Raw genomic sequence first — 16938 nt, forward strand, 5'->3', positions numbered from 1 at the left:
GAAATGCATCATCTTTTCATACTGTCAGGTTGACTATATAAAATTACTGATATTTGCTTTGGCTTATAAGTGGCAATTTCAAATGAGTCAACCTAACACAATAATTACAAACATCAGAGAAAAAGAGATGTGCTAATCATATAAGCTACCCTGCTTACCTGCTCAATTTCAACAGCATTAACAATGATCTCCCTGACCCTTTCTTCTGATGGCTTATTTACTAAGTATTGAAACATCAGGCAAGCAAAGTCACAGTGAAGTCCCTAAAATAGAAGAAAAGTACCACTGTCAAAGAACGTCTAATTTTCACACAGGCATATGTCAGGCATCATATAAGTAGGTTCTAGGAATGCAACACAGAACTTATGGAAGATAAAAGAATTCACAGTACCAGGAACTACTTTCCTTCAAATCTCATTAAAATGCCAATTATAATAGCCTATCATGAAAATTTTTCAGTGCCAGCCAATCTTAATTCATAAACATGACAGATGAATTAATCAACAACAACAATAAAAATCTGCAACCAAAATCGTTTCAGAAAGGAAAACAAAGCAAGGGCTAGAATGAAAATTCATTCATTTCTAATGTATAAAAAAAAATTAAAAATCATTGAAAATAATAAGTATTTAAAGAAAAAGGTGAGGGGTACCTGGGTGGCTCAGTTGGTTAAGTATCCAACTTTGGCTCAGGCCATGATCTCATGGCTCATGGGTTTGAGTCCCCTTTCTGGCTCTCTGCTATCAGTGTAGAGCCTGCTTTAGATCCTCTGCCCCCTCCCCCCAACTTGTGTTCTCTCTGTCTCTCTCTCTCTCTCTCAAAAATAAACAAACATTAAAAATAATAATTAAAAAAATAAAGAAAAGATGAAACTCATGAGATTTCAGAAAGACATTTATCTTAAATAAGAACAGCTCAAGATAAAAATAAATTTAGTGCAATGAAAATGGAGACTGAAGAATTAAGAAAACCATTTGAAGCTATACAAAGTAGAAATGACACTGCAGATAACCAATAAGAAAATAAACTTGTGAGATACCTTGAGAACAGAATGGTTATGCAAATACAAGAAATCGTAGAGAGCTTTAAATAGAGAACAGAGCAAGGAGATCCAACCTACAGTGATCAGGATTCCAAAACACAGAACAGATGGTAAAAAGCTGAAAACAACAGGAGTAATTGCAAAAAGTCAAAAGAAAAAGAGAGAGAGGCCAGAGACAGAGAAAGATGATGCAGTGCCAAACAAAATTAAGCTAGAGACTGACCTCAAGGCAGAGTCAGTGAACATTTCTAAACTGCAAAGAAAAAGAAATAATTTTGTAGGAGGAGAAGGGGCAGAAGGTGGAGGAAGGAATGTGCACTTTAAATCAGAGTTTACTTGGGTTTTTCTAAATAAATCAGCAAAAACCAAAGACAAATTAAAGATAAGACTCAAATCAAAGGTTGTATTCCAAGGATTATTTACCTAGTTATCATTCCCAGAAGAAACCATCAGAAAAAAGTCCCTTTGAACAGCTAATCTTAGAAGATTTGCTAGTCAAACATTTTTCCCAGACTGGACTCAAGAGGATACTTCAAATTACCAAAGGCTGAATTTCAAATAAACTGCGAAAGCTGTTACAGAAAGTGTTGATTAGAACTGAGAGCTAGCTACCTATTACAGAGATGAGGAAATCAAAGGTAGGCCTCATTCTGCTAAATCAATAAGTAGATAAAATTAATTTTGAGGTTTAAAGTAATTCCAATCAAAATTTCAATGGGATTGTTTCTAGTTAAAAAATTATGGAGCTCCTGGGTGGCTCAAATGGTCAAACATCTGACTCTTGGTTTCAGCTCAGGTCATGATCTCACAGTTCGTGAATTAGAGCCCCACATCGGGCTCTGCACTGACAGTGTGGAGCCTGCTTGAGATTCTCTGTCTCCTTCTCTCTCTCTGCTCCTCCCCTGCTCTACCTCTAATTCTCTCTCTCTGTCTCTCAAAAACAAAAAACAAAAAACAAAAACCCCACATTAAAAAAAAAATCTAATCTGAGGGGCACCTGAGTGGCTCAAACAGTTAAGCGTCTGACTCTTGGTTTCAGATCAAGTCAAGATTTCAAGGTTTGTGGGTTCAAGCCCCATGTTGAGATCTGCACTGACAGATGGAGACTGGTTTGGATTCTCTCTCGCGCTTGCTCGCTCTCTCTGCCCCTCCCCTGCTCACACACATGGGTACTCTCTCTCAAAAAGTAAATAAACATTAAAAAAATTAATCTGAGACGAGAACTTAATTATTTGAACTACCAAAAAGATATAATTATGTAATGTGATAGAGGTCCAAATTATTGTTACAATGGCAATCGTATCACAACAGAAAAATGTATAAAATTAATATGTTACATATCTTAAGTTTGCACAATATTGTATGTCAAATACATTTCAATTAAAAAACTAATCTGGGGTGCCTGGGTGGCTCAGTCGGTTAAGCATCTAACTTCAGCTCAGGTCATGATCTCACGGTTCATGAGTTCAAGCCCCACTTCAGGCTCTGTGCTGACATTTCAGAGCCTGGAGCCTGCTTTGGATTCTGTGTCTCCCTCTCTCTCTAGCCCTCCCTCACTTGCACTCCATCTCTCCCTCAAAAATAAATTAAGGAAACATTACAAACTTAAAAAAAAATTAATCCTTAAGAATATATGGGCAGAATCTTATAAGAACAATTTTAATAGGATTTAAATTTTCAATAGGATTTAATGTTATGGGATTTATCCTAGTAGTTATCAAAACATAAAAAACAACAATAATTAAAATTGTTTGTTTGGCATGGAATTCGATAGATAGGTTAATGAAAAGAAAAAATAGCCCCCAAACAGATTTTAGTACACTTAAAAACTTTAATATATAATAAAAAAGCCATCACAAGTCAATGGAGAAAGATGGATTACTTAACAAAAAGAACCAGGAAAATTTCCTAAGAGTGTGTGAAATAAAGTTAAGTTAAATTCTAACTTATCCTATATTTGTACCAAATTCTATACTTAATACTAGACAAATTCCAATTGTATTAAAGTTAAATGTTCAAAAGTCAAGAGGAAAATATGTGTGATTATTTAATTATCTCTGGAAGTGGATCACATCAATTTCAGGGTTTTGTATGTTAAAAGAACAAATAAAATTGAAAAGCAAAGGACATGGCACAAAAACAGACACTCAGATCAATGAAACTGAACAGAGAACCCAGAAATGGACCCACAAACATATGGCCAACTAATCTTTGACAAAGCAGGAAAGAATATCCAGTAGAATCAAGACAGTCTTTTCAGCAAGTGGTGCTGGGAAAATTGGACAACGACATGCAGAAAAATGAACCTGGACCACTTTCTTACACCATACCCAAAAATAAACTCAAAATGGATGAAAGACCTAAATGTAAGACAGGAAGCCATCAAAATCCTCGAGAAGACAAAAAAGAACTATTGGGACCTAATCAAAATAAAAATTTTTTTAATGTTTATTTATTTTTGAGACAGAGGGAGACAGAGCGTGAGTGGGGGAGGGGCAGAGAGAGAGGGAGACACAGAATCTAAAACAGGCTCCAGGTTCTGAGCTGTCAGCACAGAGCCTGATGTGGGGCTTGAACCCATGAACCGTGAGATCATGACCTGAGCCAAAGTTGGATGCTTAACTGACTGAGCCACCCAGGCGCCCCTGGCCCCTGGACATAATCAAAATAAAAAGCTTCTGCACAGCAAAGGAAACAATCAGCAAAACTAAAAGGCAACCTACAGAATGGGAGAAGATATTTGTAAATGACATGTCAGATGAAGGGTTAGTATCCAAAACCTATAAGGAACTTATCAAACTCAACACCCAAAAAACAAATAATCCAGTGAAGAAATGGGCAAAAGACATGAATAGACACTTCTCCAAAGAAGACATCTAGATGGCCAACCGACATATGAAAAAATGCTCAACATCACTCATCATCAGGGAAATACAAATCAAAACCACAAAACCACAAAACCACCTCACACCTGTCAGAATGGCTAACATTAACAACTCAGGCAACAACAGATGTTGGTGAGGATGTGGAGAAAGAGGATCTCTTTTGCACTGCTGGTGGGACTGCAAACTGGTACAGCCACTCTGGAAAATAGTATAGAGGTTCCTCAAAAAATTAAAAATAGAGCTACTCTATGAGCCAGCCATTGCACTACTAGGTATTTATCCAAGGGATACAGGTGTGCTGTTTCGAAGGGACACATGCACCCCCATGTTTATAGCAGCACTATCAACAATAGCCAAAGTATGGAAAGAGCCCAAATGTCCATCGATGGATGAATGGATAAAGAAAATGTGGTATATATATACAATGGAGTATTACTCGGCAATCAAAAAGAATGAAATCTTGCCATTTGCAACTACATGGATGGAACTAGAGGGTATTATGCTAAGCGAAATTAGCCAGTCAGAGAAAAACAAATATCATATGACCTCACTAATACAAAACAGATGAACATAAGGGAAGGGAAGCAAAAATAATATAAAAACAGGGAGGAGGACAAAACATAAGAGACCCTTAAATATGGAGAACAGAGGGTTACTGGAGGGGTTTTGGGGGAGGGGTGGGCTAAATGGGTAAGGGGCATTAAGGAATCTACTCCTGAAATCATTGTTGCACTATATTCTGACTTGGATGTAAATTTAAAAAATAATAATTATTATAATAAAGATAAATTTAAAAAAATTTAAAAAGCAAAGGACAAACTGGGAATGTATTTACAATAAATATGACAAAATTAATATTTTATATAATATTTATGCATAAATATAACAAATTCAAAAAACAAACACCTATTGAAAGAGCCCCATCAGTCACTGTGCATTGGGAATGTATATCAACAGAAATAGAGGCAAAAGACAAGAATAGATAAAAGGGAAAAAAAATACAAATAACTAATATCATTATGAAAAAAAGTTCAATCTAAGTAGTAATCAAACAAATGCAAATAAAACCAAAAATAAGAAACCATTACCCCTATCAAATTTGTCAAATATTTAAAACAGAAATCCAAATTTTGGTGAGGTTATGGTAAGAAAAGACACATTCATACATTGCTGGGTAGGGCTTGCTATAAAATTTCTGGGAAGAAATCTGCAAATAAATATGGATAATCTTTAAATGTTTAAGCCTTATAATCTAGTAACTTTATGTATAAGCAATCTAGCATAGGAAAATCATATGAAATTGGGACAAAGCTCATATACAAAGACATTCATTTTGCATTATAGCAAAAGAACTAAACAAAAAACCCAGAAATAACCTGAATCCCCAATTATAGAATAGTCAAATAATTGATACATTCCTTCATTAGAATATTATATATCTAACATAACTACTCTTTCTAAAATTCCTTAGTTTCATAGAAAAATGCTCACAATATTCTAATAAATCTCAGCTCATAAAAATATGCAAAAAGCAGAGTATTTTAAATCATAAAATTATGATGTTCATATATCTACATAGACTTAAATGTAGAAAATTGTCTAAAAAGAAATACAATGAAATACTAAACGTGGTTATCTCTGTGTTAAGATTGAGTGATTTTATTCTCTGACGTCTCTATAATCACCACATAAGACATTTATGATAAAAATTATTAGAAATTGAAAGACATGAAATAACAAAAATTATACAAAGCATTTTATGGCACTTAAAGAGTATTTTCACACATAATCGTTCATTTTAACAAAATCCTATCAAGGTTTATAGTGGGAGAAACTGAGGCTCAGAGAAGTTAACAACTTGACAGTGTCACTTAGAAATAAGCTGTCCTGAGATTCTCTGCCACTCTTATGTGGATCCTGAGAAACTTAACAGAAACCCATGGGGGAGGGGAAGGAAAAAAAAAAAGAGATTAGAGTGGGAGAGAGCCAAAGCATAAGAGACTCTTAAAAACTGAGAACAAACTGAGGGTTGATGGGGGGTGGGAGGGAGGGGAGGGTGGGTGATGGGTATTGAGGAGGGCACCTTTTGGGATGAGCACTGGGTGTTGTATGGAAACCAATTTGACAATAAATTTCATATACTGAAAAAAAAAAAGAAAAGAAAAGAAATAAGCTGAGGGGCCAGGATTAGTGCAGTCAATCAATATGAACTGAAGGCTGTGATGGGCTAAATCTTGAGAACAGAAAGACAAATAAGACAAGGTGTTGCACACAGGGAGCCTAGAGTCCAACAGAGGAGAGAGGAATAAAGTACAGAATATGTCCGGACTCTAATATAGGGACAGGTACCAGTTTCAAAGGGATACATAAAGGAAAGAGTGGTCCATTCTACCTAATTGAGTCAGGAAAGTTTTGAGTTGTCACCTGTGAGAAGGTAATCAACAGATGGAAAAGTTGGTAGAAAGATGGAAAGGACCGTGCAGGCAGATGGAGACAAGATTTAGTTACTGGTTGGATGTGGCTAAGAAAGAAAGAATGCAATCTAAAATGACTCCCAGATTTCAAATTTGGATGACTGAATAGAAGGTAGTATCATTCAATGATACAGGGAAAACCGAAGAATGAATCTGGGGAAAAAGGGATGCATTTTATTTCTGAAATATTAGGTTTGAGATATCTGTGGAGCCTTTCAGGACAAACTATCTAACACGCACTTGAACATATGGGTTTGGAGCTCAAAAAAAAGAATGTCTGCGCTAAAGTTGGGGTTGTTATGAGCATCTAAATGGTAGCTGATTCCATGGAAACAGAGAAGATCAGCCAGGAGGTCATGTACAGTGAAGGAGAGAGGCCAAGGTGGGAACCTAGGATTTAACGATATTTAAGGATGAGCAGGGAAGACTGAGGAGGAACAAGAGGCAGAAGAAAAACACAATGTCTTAAAAACCAAGTAAGAAATTACTTCCTATTTTCTTTTAATTACCAGGATATGTGTCATTATAAGCATTTTCCAGGGGAAAGAAAAATAAACACCAAAAATGAATACAAATATAACTAGAAGAATACTTCCTTCCTTACTTCATCTCTGCTGATGAGTTCATTGGAAAAAGTGAGTCCAGGCATAAGACCTCTTTTCTTCAGCCAGAATATAGCAGCAAAAGATCCCGAGAAGAAAATCCCTTCTACAGCTGCAAAAGCCACCACTCTTTCCCCTGGAGACAGAAAATAGTTTTCTTTTCTGAAGTATCATATACTGCAGACATTTTCAAGCTTACATATATAAAACACACATATTTTTACATATATATTTATACCAATATCACAACTATTTTGCCAAGAAACAAAACCAACAAATTAGTGCCATAGTCAAGCGTGTTCAGAGGAGGAAACCCACCACCTCTACCTACTACTGCAGAAAAACACGTAGGTGTGTCGACTTCAAATCGTATGTCAGACACTGCACTCCTGTGGGTTAGGGTATCTAGACAAAGGAGATCTTTCCCTACTCAAAAAAAGAGGCAATTTATCTGTGCGCCACAAGTGCCTATGAGTGTAGTATGTACATATAAATGTGGGCATGTATTGGAAATACAGAGTAGAAGAGAAGATCTTATGATATATGATTTACAAATATTTTCTCTCATTCAGTATGTTGGTTTCTTTTGTTGTGCAGAAGCTTTTTAGTTTGATGTAATCCCACTTGTTTATTTTTGCTTTTATTACCCTTGCTTTTGGCGTCAGATTCAAAATATCATCACCAAAACCTATGTCAAGGAGTTTACCACCCATGTTTTCTTTTGGGAGTTTTATGGCTTGGGGTCATACATTCACATCTTTAATCTATTTAATTTTTGTATATGGTGTAAAATAGTGATTCGGTTTATTCTTTTGCTTGTAGTTGTCCACTTTTCTCAATACCATCTTTTGAGGAGACTATCTTTTCCCAATTGTATATTCTTGGCTCCTTTGTCATCAGTTAATTGGCCATATATGCATGGGTTTATTTCTGGGCTCTCTCTTCTGTTCCATTGATCTATGTGTCTGTTTTTTTATACTGTTTTGATTACTATAGCTTTGTAAAAGAGTTTAAAATCAGGGTGCATGATGCCTCTAGCTTTGTTCTTTCTCAAGATTGCTTGGCTATTTGGGATTTTCTTTGTAGTTCCACATAAATTTCAGAATTGTTTATTCTATTTCTTTGAAAATGCCATTGGAATTTTGATAGGGATTGCACAGAACCTATAGATTGCTTTGGGTATTATGAACATTTTAGCAATATTGATTCTTCCAATCTCTGAGCATAGAATATTTTTCCATTTATTTGTGTCTTCATTTTCTTTCATCAATAGCTTATAGTTTCCAATATCCAAATCTTCATCTCCTTTGTTAAATTTATTCCTAGGTATTCTATTCTTGTTGATGCAATTATATATGGGATTGTTTAATTTCTTTTTCTGATAGTTCATTATTATTGTATAGAAACACAACAGACTTCTGTATATGAATTTTATATCCTGCAACTTCACTGAATCTTTTTATTAGTTCTAATAGTTTTTTGTTTGTTTGTTTGATGGAGCCTTTGGGGTTTTCTATGTACAATATCATGTCATCTGCAAACAGTGAGTTTTACTTCTTCCTTTCCAATTTGGATGCCTTTTTTTTTTTCTTGCCTAATTGCTCCAACTAGGACTTCCAATACTTTGTTGGAATAAAAGTGGTGAGAGTAGGCATCCTTGTCTTGTTCCTGATCTTGAAGAAAGGCTTTCAACTTTTCGCCCTTGAGTATAATGTTAGCTGTGAGTCTGTCATGTATGGCTTTTACCATGTTGAAGTATGTTTCCTCTATACCTGCTTTTTTGAAAGTTTTTATCATAAATGGACATTGAATTTTGTCAGGTGCCTTTTCTGCATCTGCACTATAGGTTTGCCCTGGGGGCAAGCAATATGGAGAATTTCACTGGAGCCCTCATGTTGCTACATGGTGGCTACCGCCCTCCTCTATGTTCTCTCTTTCTAGGTTACTTTCTTTGGTAATCATGAAATATATGCTATCTGAGAGCCTGTTCATCATTTGCCATTGGTACCTATCCATACTCATATTTTTGATGCATACTGAACACTTTGACGTTTTCCTCCTTTTTCAAAAATGTGTATTTATTTTGAGAGAGAGCAAGAAAGTGAACGGTGGAGAGAGAGAATCCCAAGCAGGTCCTGTGCTGTCACCGCAGAGCCAGATGCAGGGCTGGATCTCACAACCACGTTATCATGACATGAGCCGAAATCAAGAGTAGGACGCTTAACCGACTGAGCCATCCAGCGGCCCCTCCTCCTTTTTTCTTTAAAGCTGGTATTTCTTAAACCACTCATGAGAGAATCAGCTTGATATAAAATGCAGATTCCCGGGGCGCCTGGGTGGCGCAGTCGGTTGAGCGTCCGACTTCAGCCAGGTCACGATCTCGCGGTCCGTGAGTTCGAGCCCCGCGTCGGGCTCTGGGCTGATGGCTCAGAGCCTGGAGCCTGTTTCCGATTCTGTGTCTCCCTCTCTCTCTGCCCCTCCCCCGTTCATGCTCTGTCTCTCTCTGTCCCAAAAATAAATAAACGTTGAAAAAAAAAATTAAAAAAAAAAAATGCAGATTCCCCAGTCCTATCTGGGCCTCCTAAATCACTCTCTGGTGAGGACCAGGATTCTGCAGAGTTTTTCTACAAACTCTTGGGTGATTTTTTATGCCCATTGAGAACCATCACTTTTCTCATTCTTGAAATGAACTGAAGGCAATGCAGACATCTGTTTCTTCCCTGATATGAAACAGGCTTGCCCCATACCCTTCTCTACATTGCTGGTTCTCAACATGTGGTCCAGAGGTTCCCTGGAAATCCACATACTGAGGAGGTATGGGGTCAAAACTATTTTCATAACAATGCTAAAGCACTATTTAGTTATTTTTTACTACCATTCTCTCATGAGCATACATTGGTGTTCATCCACAATAATCTAACAAGCCTGGTAAAGTAGTGCTCCCTTTTCTAACTACCCATCTGAATAAGATTAGATTTTCTTCATAACTATACAATAAACTACAAAAATATTCTACAACAAATTGAATGTAGCAGCAGATATAATCCAGTTGTCTTCTATTAAATCAGACATTTAAAAGGTTGCAAAAATTTGGGGGGTATGAAATAGGTTTTTTCATAAATATGTGCTATTTATACTAAAATATAATGAGGTATTACTGTTATTTTATTTATAATAAAATATAATGGGTTATTACTGCTATTTTAAAATGATTTAATAACCCAAATTTCAATGATGTAAGTTTGTTTTAATTTCTAATATGGAAATATCAACAAACCACACAAATAGAGGAGTCCTCAATAGTTTTTAAAAGCATAGGGGCGCCTGGGTGGCTCAGTCGGTTAAGCGTCCAACTTCGGCTCAGGTCATGATCTCACGGTCCGGAGTTCGAGCCCCGCGTCGGGCTCTGTGCTGACTGCTCAGAGGCTGGAGCCTGTTTCAGATTCTGTGTCTCCCTCTCTCTCTGACCCTCCCCTGTTCATGCTCTGTCTCTCCCTATCTCAAAAATAAATAAACGTTAAAAAAAAATTTTTTTTTAATATATTTTTTTAAAAGCATAAAGAAATCCTGAGACCAAAAATTTTGAGACTTGCTTCCCTATATAATGAATACAACCAGAAAGTAAAGACCACCAATTATTAAATAGATGAGAATGAGAAAGGTACTTAGAGATATTCAAATAAAGTATCTGAATATTTTAATTAAATTTAATAAATATTTATTGAGCAACTACTATGTATAGTTTTTCAGAAACTACACACTTGTTCCCTGAAAAAAATGTGAGTTTGACTTGCTTTAAATTTCTAAAATCAACATTCATGAAAGCAGAGACAAACTGTGCTTGCTATAATATTCTTGTTAGATTCTACGTGACTTTCATATACCTGTAATTATGTACTAGTGTCTTAACCTTTCAACTTACAACTTATTAAACAAAATAGATAACAGCTTTAGATTATTTTATCACTGGTTCCTAAGAATTAGGAATGATTCCATGAAAGGTGCATATGGTGACATTTGTATTCCTTTTCCATTCTGTGACTTTGATTAGTACCTGATGGTCATACCACATAGAAAGTGTTATATCAACTGAGCCAAATTTGATGATTTTTAAATTAAAGCTACTTACCAAAAGTAGATTTTCTATCTGCTATCCATCGTAGGGCCCAATCTGCTTTTTTCTTAACATATGGCATTGTTTCAATTGCATTAAATAAAAATTCCCTGTAAAAACAAAAAAATTAAGAAATTTGTTTTTCTTAATCAGAATAATTTTCATAGTTTAATCATCAATAATAATTGCAACTCGGGGCACCTGGGTGGTTCAGTCAGTTGAGCAACCAACTCTTGACTTCAGCTCAGGTCATGATCCCAGGGTCGAGGGATTAAGCCTTAAAATGAAACTAAAATTCAAATTAGTGGTTTGGATCTGTGCTGATACAAAATTGGCTAAAGTCAATATTCAATTTCTAAAAAGATTATGCTAATAAACAATTTTTTAAATATAATACTCAAAGATGAACTGGTTTTCTACCGGTTTTTTTTTTTTAATGTCTACTTATTTTTGAGATAGAGAGTGTCACCAGGGGAGGGGCAGAGAGAGAGGGGGACAGAGGATCCAAAGCAGGCTCTGCACTGACAGCAGCAAGCCAGACATGGGGCTCAAACTCATGAATTGTGAGATCAACTGACTATGCCACCCAGATGCCCCTATACAAGTTTTTTGTTTTTTTTTTTTTAAACTCAACACATTATTAAACGATAGAAAACATTTGAATAATCTTTCCCTAACATTTAGTTTTGGAGTAAATTCTGCCTTTTTTTTTTTTTTTTTTTTTTTTGAGAGAGGGAGAGAGAGCAAGAGTGCTCATGCAAACAGAGGAGATGGGCAGAAGGAGAGACAGACAGACAGACAGAGAATCCCAAGCAGGCCCTATGCTCAGTGCAGAGCCTGGCAGGGGTCTTGATCCCAGGACTCTGAGATCATGACCTGAGCCAAAATCAAGAGTCAGAAGCTCAACCGACTGAGCCACCTGGATGCCCCAGTTCTGCTCTTAACATAAGCAATAGCATAAACCTTTGTAAATAAAATCCCAGTGGTAATACCTTTTCTTGGGATCTCTGATGTACGTGTCTATTAGCAAACTGTACATCTCTGAGTGAACATTCTCGATGAGAATTTGAAAGCCATAGAAACAGCGAGCCTCTGGAACCTGAACCTCCTGACTAAAGCGCTCCACCTATGAAAATAAGGGAAACATATATATCCAATTCTGTGGGCTCTCATTAAACATTGCAAGTCAGAATCTGGACATCATAATTATCATTTAAAAATTATGTCATGCCACGAACAGGTTAGACAGAACTTACAGATTATTTTAAGCAGTATTGTTTATCTATCAATCCTCCACAATAAATTAGTTGCATAATGTATTTTTTCAAATTATTTTATGCATATATACAAATGATTCAGACCTGTATCTTTTATTATCTATTTTGCTCACTTAATACTATGCACAATTTGCCAAAGCATTAAATATTCTAAAATATTTTTTTAATATGAAATGTATTGTCAAATTGGTTTCCATACAATACCCAGTGCTCATCCCAACGGATGCCCTCCTCAATGCCCATCACCCACTTTCCCCTCCCTCCCACCCCCCATCAACCCTCAGTTTATTACCAGTTTTTAAGAGTCTCTTATGGTTTGCCTCCCTCCCTCTCTTTTTTTTTCCTTCCCCTCCCCCATGGTCTTCTGTTAAGTTTCTCAGGATCCAGTTGCATCATGTATTCTTAAGCAATTAAATGAATTAATCTATTAAGTAGAGACACTCCATATAGCCAAGTACATCGTAGAACATCAAAAGTAAATACTTTGCTTTGTAAAACTGACCTTAAGTCTTTTTGTTTTCCCCAACAGCTGATAGATTGAACAAAACCCCTTCTAATTCACGATGAAAGTTTGTATCTTTCTAATTCTCTTTAACAAGAAAGCATGCCTCCTGGCCAACCAGAATACAAGTTTAAACAAGGGGAACCAGAATGTAGAGCTCAATTACACAGTTCTAGAAAGGTTATTAAGGTGCAGGCTCTCTATTAAGGTTACTATCTAAGGGTAAAAATCAAACTCATGCCTATGCATTGTAAGTAGTTTTGATTGGCACAATATGCTTGATTTCATGATATTTTGCTGGTCAAATGGGAGAAATGTATCCTTTTCTCTGACACTTCATCAGAAAAACATTTCTGAGAGTTAAGCTACATCCACTTAATTTCCTAGACATTATTTTTCAGGCTCGGACTGTTTTAACACTATTATCATGATTTAGCTTCTGAATGGAAACAGAAATAAAACAAAAACCTTACCAAATTTTCATTCACAATGCCATCACTGGCTGCAAAAAACGCTAATATGTGAGAGATAAAATACTTCTCATCAGATTTAAGCTTGTTCCAGTGAGGGAGATCCTTTGATAAGTCAACCTGGAAATAAAAAGATTTGCAAGAATTTTAACTTGGTGTTTAATTCTTCTCAAAGTGTTTAGAAAACTAACTTTCATCTCAAAGTTCGGGAGAGACATCTCAGTAGCAATAAAATTTGAAAAAGGAAAAAATGTTAACATAACTGCCATAGACTGAATGTTTGTGTTCCCCACCAAATTCATATATTTGAAACTAATGCCCAATGTGATGGTATTTGGAGGTGAAGTCTTGGGCGGTGGTTAGGTCATGAGTGGGGAGCTCTCATGAATGAGATTAGTGCCCTTATAAAAAAACTCCCCAGAGAGCTTCCGCACCTCCTCTGCTATGTGAAACACAGAAAGTAAACAGTTATCTCTGAACCAGGGACTGAGACCTCACCAGGTACCAAATCTTCCAGAGACTTGATCTTGGAATTCCCAGCCTCCAGAACTGTGAGAAATAAAATTCTGTTGTTTGTAAGCCATACAGTCTAATGTATTATTATAGCAACCCAAACCGACGAGACTATTACAAAGGAACACAATAAAAACATTATGAAGGACTCTATATTCTGACTTAGAAACTGGCCAGGATATTCTTTCAAAGTATTAAAATTAGCATAACTATCATCACCACAAAAAAGAAACGGTAGGGGCGCCTGGGTGGCGCAGTCGGTTAAGTGTCCGACTTCAGCCAGGTCACGATCTCACGGTCCATGAGTTCGAGCCCCGCGTCAGGCTCTGGGCTGATGGCTCAGAGCCTGGAGCCTGTTTCCGATTCTGTGTCTCCCTCTCTCTCTGCCCCTCCCCCATTCATGCTCTGTCTCTCTCTGTCCCAAAAAAAATAAATAAACGTTGAAAAAAAAAATTAAAAAAAAAAAAAGAAACGGTAATTATTGCACAGGATGCAGGTGTCAGCTAACATATTTTGCAATATATGTGTATCAAATCAGTATGTTGTACACCTTAAACTTACACAATATTTTAGGTAAATTATATCTTAATAAATCTAGGGAGAAAAACAATCTAGTGGCTCTAGAAAAAATGAAGGAAGGCCCAAAGGGGGTAAAGAGATTAAAAACTGATCAAGAAAGAACTGAGGCAGGGACATCTGGGTGGCTCAGTTGGTTAAGCGTCCAACTTCAGCTCAGGTCATGATCTCGCGGTTCATGAGTTTGAGCCCCATGATGGGTTCTGTGCTGGCAGCTCAGAGCCTGGAGCCTGCTTCGGATTCTGTCTCCTTTTCTCTTTCCCCTTCCCCTGCTTGCTCTCTCTCTCTCGAAAATAAACAAACATTTAAAAATTAAAAAAAAAAAAAAAAAAAAGGAACTGAGGCAGAATAAACTAATGACTTTCAGCTACCATTGCTTTAACATGGTATATAATACTTACTGTAGTGTTAGATTAACTACCTAGTAAGCAATAGTAGCTGCTACTTTACGGGCAGCTAATCTACTTTTATACCCAGAAAGTAATGCCAGGCATGTAACGACCCAGGTTTTAAAGTTATTTACAGGTATGGCTTCCTCTGGGAATAGAAATATTTCTGAAAATGCTTATTAGAACTAGTCCTTGCAGTTAATAGAGGAAGGTACTCTAGAGTTTGATGGACTCTATAATTTAAAATAGGATTTAAATGTACCTTGTAGATATTATTTTGTCTTAGGAAGATCTCTGAAGTATTTTTCACAATAACTTCATAAACATTTGAAATATATAACTGTCCTTTGTCCTCCTTTTATTTATTCTTACGAAGCCCTAATCTCTTTCACCATTCCAAAAAGGATTAATGTTCATTATTTGTGTTCTTTTTTGAAATCCTTTTTCCTGTTACTTTATTCTTTAAATGTTTACTTAGCACCTACAACATGCCAGACACTGTAAAAAGTGTTAAGAGATACAATGCTGTTGTGTGTGTGTGTGTGGTGGTGGGGGGGGGGGATATGTTGTATATATCTTTTAAAACATGCAAGCTAATAACCAGATCCTATTCTCTTAAGAGCTCAACTCAGGATTAACTTAAGGGTACCTTCTTAGTTTTTGTGTATTCTACTCCTGATATTAAATTTTAATACTATAATATGCTCACTCTTAAACATTAAACTTACCCCTTCAAACACTCAACTTCAAATAGTCTTATAAGTTTCACTTATTCTCAATTTCAGTATCTAAATACTGATCCTAAATTACTCATTATTAGAACTGCCTGGTAGCTTTAAAAGAAAAACCCAAACCCTAGACCTTTTACTTCTGAATCAAGATTTCTGATGATCAGACATATTTAGGAATAATCCTAAACTACAGATAACACAATGACTAAATTGGAACTAACGTAATATGTATGAAGGAAAAATATGTGAAACTAAATGTGTCTTACTTCCTTTTAAGAAGGGTATTTAGGGGCAACTGGGTGGCTCAGTCAGTTAAGTGTCTGGCTTCAACCCAGGTCATGATCTTACAATTCATGAGTTCGAGCCCCACGTCAAGCTCTGTGCTGACAGCTCAGAGCCTGGAGCCTGTTTCAGATTCTGTGTCTCCTTCTGTCTCTGCCCCTGCCCCACTCATGCTCTCTCTCTCTCTCTCTCTCTCAAAAATGAAAATAAACTTAAAAAAAATTTTTAATGGGTATTTAAATCTTCCTATAAACTTCCTATAAAATATGTACCAACCTATGTATTTTAATTTTTTAAATTAGTATTTCTTAGTCATAATACAACATGTATTATATTTGCTAAAAGATGCAAGTAATTTTCAAATGAATTCTGAGAAACCCAAGTATCACAAGTAGCTTTTTAACATGACGAGTGAAAAAGCCACCTGTGTACTCCATTTGTTCAGTTAACCATATCTAACAAAACACCTCCTAAAAACGACAGTTAGAAACAATCAGACATGCCAAGCAGTACGACCCAATTTGAAAATACTGGGGTTTTATTTTGTTTCAGATTTTTGCTCTGTATGTTAATTATAATATAACAAAGATGTTAACAATATAACACAGATGGATAAGTGGGTAAAATTAGTGTAATAGAAGCTTCAACAATTCATGCCTTCTGATTTTCCAATGAGGACTGTGAGAAGTTAACCAATGTTCCCGGTTCCACAGCTAGTAAGTGGTGGAGTCAGGATTGGTACCTAAGCAGTTTGGCTCCAGAGCCTGCATTCTTTCTTTTCTTTTTTCTTTTCTTTTCTTTTCTTTTCTTTTTTCTTTTTTTTCTTTTTTTTCTTTCTTTCTTTCTTTCTTTCTTTCTTTCTTTCTTTCTTTCTTTCTTTCTTTTTTTAGAGAGAGAGAGAAGTGAGTGAAGGGCAAAGAGAGAATCCATGGGGGCCAGAGAGAGAGAGAGGGAAAGAGTGAAGAGGGACCCACCCGAAGCGGGGCTCAAGCTCACAGGATGCGGGACTCAAACCCACAAACCATGAGATCATGACCTGAGCTGAAGTCAGACGTTTAACCAACTGAGCCATCTGGGCGCC

The 16938-nt window shown here is 36.4% G+C and overlaps 1 protein-coding gene across 1 annotated transcript in view; it reads right to left on the reverse strand.

The window, feature by feature from the left end:
• Nucleotides 1-16938, reverse strand: part of RRM2B (ribonucleotide reductase regulatory TP53 inducible subunit M2B) — a 33957-nt gene that overhangs the window by 6454 nt on the left and 10565 nt on the right. The window contains exons 3-7 of the mRNA XM_043601498.1: nucleotides 13370-13486; nucleotides 12110-12243; nucleotides 11133-11227; nucleotides 7006-7139; nucleotides 159-263 (exon numbers count right to left, since the gene is read on the reverse strand). Of these exons, the coding sequence (XP_043457433.1) occupies nucleotides 159-263; nucleotides 7006-7139; nucleotides 11133-11227; nucleotides 12110-12243; nucleotides 13370-13486 (585 nt within the window). The remainder of the gene's footprint in view (nucleotides 1-158; nucleotides 264-7005; nucleotides 7140-11132; nucleotides 11228-12109; nucleotides 12244-13369; nucleotides 13487-16938) is intronic.

This window comes from Prionailurus bengalensis, chromosome F2, assembly GCF_016509475.1.
Source record: "Prionailurus bengalensis isolate Pbe53 chromosome F2, Fcat_Pben_1.1_paternal_pri, whole genome shotgun sequence".
Taxonomy (NCBI): domain Eukaryota; kingdom Metazoa; phylum Chordata; class Mammalia; order Carnivora; family Felidae; genus Prionailurus; species Prionailurus bengalensis.